We start from the raw sequence: 8,269 nt of genomic DNA on the forward strand, positions 1-8,269 counted from the left end.
CAGTTATCAAAAAAGTGAAAACACAAAGTCATGACCCCCAGGCAAAGAACCTTTGATCAGATGATCTCTTAGGCTGCATTTCAGTGCAAGGCGAAAGGAATTAATCTGGGAAGCCTGCCTAGAGAAGGTGAGTTTTCTTTTAATACTGAGTTAGGGGAAGAGGGGAGAATTTGTAGCAGCAGAAATTCCAGGTGGGTATGATTGGCTGGAATGGCGCAGCCGCAGTTTCTAGAGATGAGAGTTCTCATTCCCACAGCAGCGGCAATGGTAGGTAAGATTGGGGTACGTTCTTGCCTCTTTAAGAGCTCCAGCTTCTTGATGGTTGGCCACCCAGACCACCGGGGGCTCTACTTCCGCCCGGTTTGCGTCTGACTTCATTACGCACTCACAGCTAAGCCCCGCGACCTAAGTTTCCGGTCTGGGAAGAAGAGCATTTATGCGCAAGCGCACCAATGCACTTGTTGCCATGGAGAGAACGCCCGTAGCTCTTAGAGGTGGGATCCCGGCGGCCAGTTCGGTCTCCATGGCAACAGTAAAGCTTCGGGTAGCACGAGCTCCTGGAGTTGTACTCAGACTTTGAGAGCCAGATCCCGGGGCGGGGCCACGCCTGCGCGGATGAGGTCGTACTTATCCCCGCGTGGAAGGGGGCCCCTGCTTGTGTAGCTGATGGGAGGCGGTGAGCACGGGCTCTTAAGGGAAGGGCGTAGAGCAGGTAGGGGAGAGGGGCGCGGGGTAATTGCCCCTCTTTGGGCCACAAAGAAAGGAGGGGCAATGAGAGGAGGGGGTCCTGTCATCGTCCCTGGGGTGTGTGTGTGTGTGTGTGTGTGTGTGTGTGTGTATGTAGAGGGATCTTGTCAATGTCCTCCTGGGACAGTGAGAGGAGGGAGGGTCTTGTCAATGTTCCCCCTGAGGCAGAAGAAGGAGAGGGAGCTCTGCCAATGCCCTTGGGGCAGTGAGGAGAGGAGTGGTGGCGGGCACGTAACTGCCCTTCTGGGGCTTTGGATGGTGGATATTTAAACATCCTCCCGGGAGCATTTTGTATCCCCCCTGGGGATGCCCTCTGGGGCAGTGAGAGCATGGGCAGGCAGTATATTTCCTCTTTGTGGGACAGGGAAAGGATACTTAGAGAACTGCCTCTCATTAGGTCTTTCCACCAATGTCACAGGCCTGTTGTCTGTCCCGTGGTGGGAGGGGTGTATCTGGGGGACGGCCATGGCCCGGCTCCCAGCCCCCAGGCTCTGTGATTGTCCCTGATTGGCACGAGACCACGGAGGCAAAGAGCACCTGTCGTCTATCCTTCGGAAGAACCGGCGGAGGTGTGTTTGGTGAGTGCTGACTCAACCCCCTTGTTTTCTGCCAGCTGAGGCCAGGGAGGTTCCCCCCGAGCTTTGGTTGGGGGTTGCTCTGGGCTAAGGGTTCTTTCTCAGAAAAATGAAGAGGCTGAATTAGATAAACTGGATTATAGTTCTGACTCTCAGTGACTCTTCTGGAGCTGTTGGCTCCTTGAAAGAAAGTGATCTGTCTCTTAGCTCCTGTTATCTTTCATCTCCTCCTCCCATTCATCATCCCTGCCAACTGTAAATAAAGCCTTAAGGGATGGCCTGAGCAACAGGCTACTTGTCGGGTTGGAGAAATGAAGCTGCTTTAGGATATTGGGGCCAGAAGGAACCTTGGAACACCACAACAGAACCCTTGTTCGGAGCTGGGAGGATCATTACTTTGCAGAATGTTGAAGTTGTAGGGATCTTAGAACATAGGATGTCAGAGCTGGAAGGGACCTTACAACAAATAATATGAGAGCCAGAAGGAGCCTTTGAGTATAGAGTGTCGGAGCTGGAGAAGATCTTAGAATATAGAGTGTCAGAGTTAGAAAGGACCTTAGGGTATAGAATGTCAGAGCTGGGAGGGCCTTAGAACACACAATGTCAGTTGGGAATGTGCCTTAGAAATTGTTTAGTTTAACTCTCCTCTTTTACAGATGAGGAAACTGATTTTCAAAGAGGAAAAATTACCTATGAAAGCCACACAAGTCAGTAGTAGTATCAAAAAAGATGATGGGGGCAGCTAGGTGGCGCAGTGGATAAAGCACTGGCCCTGCATTCAGGAGGACCTGAGTCCAAATCCGGCCTCAGACACTTGACACTAGCTGTGTGACCCTGGGCAAGTAACTCAACCCTCATTGTCCAGAAAAAACAAACAAACAAACAAACAAAAGATGATGTCCATCCTCTGAGGTTTTTCTTAAGTCTTGGTTTTGGAAGAAGCTACAGAGATTATCCGGTCCAAAGTCCCCATCTTTGCAAGGATTATGTTTTACTCATCTGGTGCATTAATTAAATTAAATTAATTAAAATTTATGTTGAATTCGTTCATATATTCCACGCACATGGCACAGTTGAGAGAGCCCTGGAATGGAAGTCCAGGAGTCCTGGGTCCCATTTCCTCCATTGTCCCCTAGTTACTTTCCCTCTCTGGGCCTGAGAAATGGAGAGGGTGCACTGGACGGTCACTGAGCTGGGAAAAGGACTTTGCTTTGAGGTGGTGACCATCTGAAGCAGGGATTACTTCTTACTCTAGGGCTGCTTGAGAGGCCAGTTCTCCCGCCCCAGGTGGCTGCTGACACTGCAAGCTACAAGATCTTTGTCTCTGGGAAGAGTGGGGTGGGGAAGACAGCCCTCGTGGCCAAGTTGGCAGGTCTGGAGGTTCCTGTGATATACCATGAAACAGTAGGTAAGTGGTAATGGCATGGGAAGCCTTGGGTCTAGAATAAGGGGGCTAACGCTGCTGTCTTTCTGCTAGAAAATCTCCTCTGTTCCCTTAGACTCATATATTGACGGTTCTCCTCTGTTCCTTTATATTCATTGACATTTGACTTTGTAGTTGTTGCTATATCTGTTTTAAGTTGATGCCTTGTGACAGATGCTCTGGCTAGATGCTTCCTGAGGGCAGGGTGCTATCCCTCCCTCTAAGGCTAGGGGCTCCCTGAGGGCAGGTCCTCTGTCTCTTCTTCCTGACCTGACGCGAGAGCTGGGGCCAGGTAAGAACAGAGGAATGGAGGCGATGAACAACTCTTTTCTCCAGGCATCCAGACAACAGTAGTGTACTGGCCGGCCAAACTGCAGGCCAGCGATCGAGTGGTCATCTTCCGATTTGAGTTCTGGGACTGTGGAGAGGCAGCACTCAAGAAATTTGATCACATTCTGCCTGTGAGTGGAGGTGCAAGAGAGGGGTTAAGAATGCTTGTGTCTTGTTCTCTCTACCCCACCCCTCTACCTCAGTTATCTCTTGAGGGCCAAGACTGCTGTGTCTAAACTTTCCATCTGTCCCAGTGCTTCTCAGCACAGTGCTTTTTGTCCCAAGGTAGGTGCTGAGGCTAGGCCAGTCCCCCAGAGGTGAACTGGGTGGGAATTGGACAGGATGCAGATGAAAATTCTTGGTTCTTATTCCTGACTCTGAAGGGTCTTTGTCCTGCTTCTTGGGGAAGGGACACTGGGCCGGGCAGGGTATCCTGACTGTTCCATGATGTCCTGAGTCATAGCTAGAGAAGTCCCAGTAGGTACAATGGCTGATGGGTGAGATATGCTGAGGCTCTCTCCAGAGCTAGAGTAGAAGGCTTCGTCTTTTGAGAGGCAGTGTGGTATAGTGGATACAGTGCTGAACTTGGGATCAGAAGGGCCTGGGTTCACATCCTAACATGGACACGGACTAGCTTTGTGGCCCCTGGGCTCATCACTTCACCTCTTTGGGCCTCAGTTTCTTCATCTGTAACATGAAAGGATTGCACTCAATGACCTCTAAGGTCTTTGCCAGCTCTAAATCTAGGATCCTCTGATCTAGGCCTGCAAGGAGAAAACAGATGCCTTCCTTTTCCTCTTCTCTTTCACTGACCGTTCTTCCTTTGAAGACCTCCCAGCTCAGCTTTCCCGGGTTGCTGGAGACGTCCCCAACACTGTCAAGATGGTGATTGGTTCTAAGTATCCTTATGGCTTTTATCGTCTGGGGACCCCAGCAGAAGGGGACATCTCTCTGGGTGTGACCCATTGCACATGTGGCTGGGTTGTTCTATCTGTGGGTATCTGTTTCCCAGCTCCAACAAGATTTGCCTCTGTACCTTTGGGTCAGGAGAGAAAAAGACCTGGGGCTTTGAGTGGCCTGTAAAAGAGAGAGGCAAGGGGGGCAGCTAGGTGGCACAGTGGATAAAGCACTGGCCCTGGATTCAGGACCTGAGTTCAAAGCCAGCTTCAGACGCTTGACACTAGCTGTGTGACTGTGGGCAAGTCACTTAACCCTCATTGCCCCGCAAAAAAAAAAAAAAGAGAGAGAAAGAGAGAGAGAGAGAGAGAGAGAGAGAGAGAGAGAGAGAGAGGCAAGTGTGTGGCTCAGTGGATAGAGTTGACTTCAGAGTCAAGAAGACCTAGTTTTAAGTCCTGCTCAGGTAGTGGGTGGACTCCGTGAACCTTGATGTTCCTCCTCTTTCTGAGACTCTAGTTCTTTGAGGGGACATCAGCCAGGATCCTGGAGAAAAATCTGCACCCGGGTGCTGTGCCCTTTCCAGGTTCAAAATGAGGTGAACCTGGGCAAGGCAGGACAGGGTTCTTGTGGGATGAGGCATAGGGCTCCTGGATCTGGGATGTCCTGGGGGAGGTTGGGACTGAGTCAGTGCTGGCCTTCAGTCCTGGGACCCTCCCAGAGGGAGGTGAAGGAGGTTGAGTTTGCTGGAAGAGAAGGCTTGTGGGCAGGTGCTCAGGTCATCCAGAAGGGGCTGGGGGGCAGCAGGGGACACTGGGATTTCCTTGACCACCTTCTTCCCCAGGTTTGACCAATATATGCACACCGACGTTCCTGAGCGTGACCTCACAGCCTTCCGCCAGGCTTGGGAACTGCCCTTGCTGCGTGTGAAGAGCGTTCCTGGGCGTCGCTTGGCTGATGGGCGCACTCTGGATGGGCGGGCAGGGCTGGCGATGTGGCTCATGTCCTCAATGGCCTGGCAGAGTACTTGTGGCACCAGGACCAGGTGGCAGCTGGGCTGATCCCTGGTCCCCAGGAAAACTCCCCAGATGGAGGGCAGGGCTGAGGAGGGGGGAGTCTAACCTAGGAGGAGGGTCCCGGAAGTAGGACAACTTGGAGTTGGCATCCCTGTCTGCTTGTAATCCAGTGGAATGCAAAGAATACAGCAGGGCTGAAGATCTGGGTTCAGACCCAGCTTTGACTCTTCCTAGTGTGGCCTTGAGCCAGTCACTTCACTTTGATTCCTGACTTAATTCTCTAATCTGTAAAATGGAAACATACTTACATGCCACCCCTCCCCCCCCACCAGGGCCTGTATTTTGCAGGCTTTAAATCACAATGGAAATGGGAAGTATGATAATACCTGGTCTGGCTCGACTGTCCAGGACTGTCTGTCTGGGCTAAAGCAAGGAAGAATGAATTTGGAGCCGAAGACCTGGCTTTTAACTCTAGCCCTCTGGGACTCACTGTTCTCCTCTGTCAGATGGATGAGAGGGTCCCTGAGTTCATTCCTGGCTCTCTAGCCCATGGCCTCCCCTGGGGGGTGAGGAGGTGGGGAGGGCCCTCCCCGACCCCCACGGGCAGATCCTCTCACCTCGGAGCCAGTATGGAGGAAAAGGGGGCAGAGCCAGAGAGTACCAGGGCAGCTGGACCCTGAGAGAAGATGTTTTGGACAACAAGCCAACTCTGGCATCTTGGCCGGTGGCTCCTTGACGTTAGTGAAGATATTATAGTCCCAGACTAGCCCATGGAGAACTAGGGTCCTGATTCAGAAGAAAGAACCCTGGACTTGGACTCAGAAGACTTGAGTTTGAGTCCATACTGCGCCATCGAGCGTCTGCCTGACATCAGCTGAGTTACAGAGCAGTCCATCAGACTCTTCATTTATATGCTCTCAAGGCCCCAGCTGCTGTAGTATCCCTTCTTCCTCTCTGGCTCTTGTCCTCTCCTGGACTAGAGGGATGGAGAGAAGAAGATGGGGGTGGGGTGGGGAGGGAAGACTGTCCAGGATGGGTTGGCCTACATGGCTTCCTGATTTCCTTCTTAAACTAGAATTCTTCCAGGCTCCCTGTTGGGGTCTTTTCCTTTTAGGGCTCAGTAGGGCCTTGGTTCTGAAACCACTGAGACAAACAATTCAGGAAGCAGCATTTCTGGCTGAGCGTCAGTCAGTCCACAAGTATTTAGGACTGGAGTTCCTGGCCTGGGCTGTGGAAACTTGTTTTAGATACGAATCTATATATATTATATATATAAAAATATACATATTTGATAACTATTCAAGTAGAATCGGTTTCCTTTGTAATTCTCTGGAGTTTATTTTGTGCATTTAAGAACATTATCTCAGGGGGACACTAGGTGGCACAGTAGATAAAGCACCAGACTTGGATTCAGGAGGACCTGAGTTCGAATTTAGCCTCAGACACTTTACACTTACTAGCTGGGTGACCCTGGGCAAGTCACTTAAACCTCATTGCACTGCAAAAATAAAAATAAAAACATTATCCCAAGAAGGGATCCATGACAAATGTAGGGTTAAGAACCCCTGATTTGGAGGCCATTGTGGAGGAGGGTTGTAGGCCCCCATGGTGATATCAGGCAGGAACCCCTGTGCTCTGACCCTCTCTAGGCCTCAGAAACTAACAGGTCCAGCAGGACTGGACAGCAACTTCCCCGAGAGGGCTAAGCCTGGCCCGAGCTGGGGCATGGTGGAGGGATCCCAAGGTGGTGGAGTCCTGAGCTTTCCCACCATCACGGAGATGTTTCCTCCCTTCCTCTCCCCAAGTCTTCATTCAGTTCTCTGTGTTTAATAGGCCTCCCCTCCAGGGGCAATCAAGCTAATGCTGCAAACTTGGGAGGGAGGGGCCCTGCATGGCCCGCAGTTCTGCCCCCGTAATTTTCCTAATAGCTGAGCAAATGCAGATGGCAGAAACTGTACTTAAAAGGGAGGTAGCTGGCGTGGAGGAAGCTGCTCTGGGATTATAGTTGGGAAACCTGGGTTTGAAGGTTCTGATCCTGGTGACAGGATCTTGCTCCTCTCTGGGCTTCAGTTTCTTTTTCTGTGAAATGGGATGGTAACACTTGGATTAGTGACTGTCCTAAGGTAGCCCATGTTGTGAGCCAAGTGCTTTTAAAGCATAGTAGGGGTGTGAGTGCAGGTGGGGAAAAAGCACAAGGTTTGGACCAAAGGATTCTGGGGTTACTTCCCAGCTCTGTGAGACCCTGGGGAGCACAGCCTAGCTGGGCCCCAGTTTCCTCATCTGCAGAGTGAGGGGATCAGACTCAAATCTCTTCAGGTTCTCCTCTGACTCTAAATAGATGGTCCTGAGATAGGGAAACTTAGTAGCGACAAAGCCTCTGACCCCCTGCCTCCTGATGTTTGGGGAGGACCAGTCATTAGCCACTTCACCGGATTCTTTGCTTTTTCTCTCTCTGGGGATGATGGGAAACCGCTCTTCAATGTCACAGAGCCAGGACAAAGAATCTCCATCTTGGGCCCTCAGGTCATCCTCTCCATTTCCAAACCAAGTGCCCCCCTATGCAGATGTAAACCAATACCTGTGACCTTCTGACAGGCCCTCTCTGGTGGCCCAGCCTCCTTTGGGTGCTCAGCCACCTCTAGGAAGGGGTGTCTGGTCTTATCAGGGATGCCCTGCTACTGGACCACACCACCCTTTTCCTCCCGTTTTATAGGGTGAGGGATCTCTCCTCTAGGCTGGGACATTGGAACAGGAGTGATATGGGCTATGCCCTTTGGGAGTACCTGGAGCCCCAGCTAACTGGAGGACCGAGGCGGGGGCTGTGTCTTCCTCTTAGGCTTTGCCTCCTCTTCTAACTCTACCTTCCCCCAAAGACCCCCCAAATGCCCTAGTCTCTTCAAAGGTATGTGTAGTACACATGTGTAGGAGCCCTTAGAACATAGAATGTGAGAGCTGGAAGGGCCCGTAGAGCAAAGAACTTTAGAGCTAGGACCCCACCCCTCACCCCCCTTAGAACCCAACTACTTGTGGAATTTAGAGTTGGGAAGGACTTTGTCATTTCTGTCTGTCATGTCTGACTCTTAGTGACCCCATTTAGGGTTTTCTCGGCAAAGATACCAGAGTGGTTTGCCAGTAGTTTCCTTCTCCAGTGGATTAAGGCAAACAGGGTGAAATGACTTGCCCAGGGTCACACAGCTAGTGTCTGAGGCCAGATTTGAATTCAGGAAGATGAATCATCCTGCCTCCAGGCCTAGTGCTCTGTGCACGATGGTGCTACCTCGATG

General features: G+C 51.3%; 1 protein-coding gene across 1 annotated transcript; it reads left to right on the forward strand.

Moving 5' to 3' along the window:
* The first annotated feature begins 436 nt into the window (after positions 1–436).
* CPLANE2 (ciliogenesis and planar polarity effector 2) lies at positions 437–6,231 on the forward strand. The gene is given in 7 exon segments (XM_043993848.1): positions 437–532; positions 1,166–1,325; positions 2,578–2,730; positions 3,082–3,206; positions 3,838–3,974; positions 4,814–4,956; positions 4,959–6,231. Coding segments are annotated over 7 exon segments (930 nt in total). The 3' UTR covers positions 5,075–6,231.
* The last annotated feature ends 2,038 nt before the right edge of the window (positions 6,232–8,269 follow it).

This window comes from Dromiciops gliroides, chromosome 3 (genome assembly GCF_019393635.1).
Source record: "Dromiciops gliroides isolate mDroGli1 chromosome 3, mDroGli1.pri, whole genome shotgun sequence".
Lineage (NCBI taxonomy): Eukaryota > Metazoa > Chordata > Mammalia > Microbiotheria > Microbiotheriidae > Dromiciops > Dromiciops gliroides.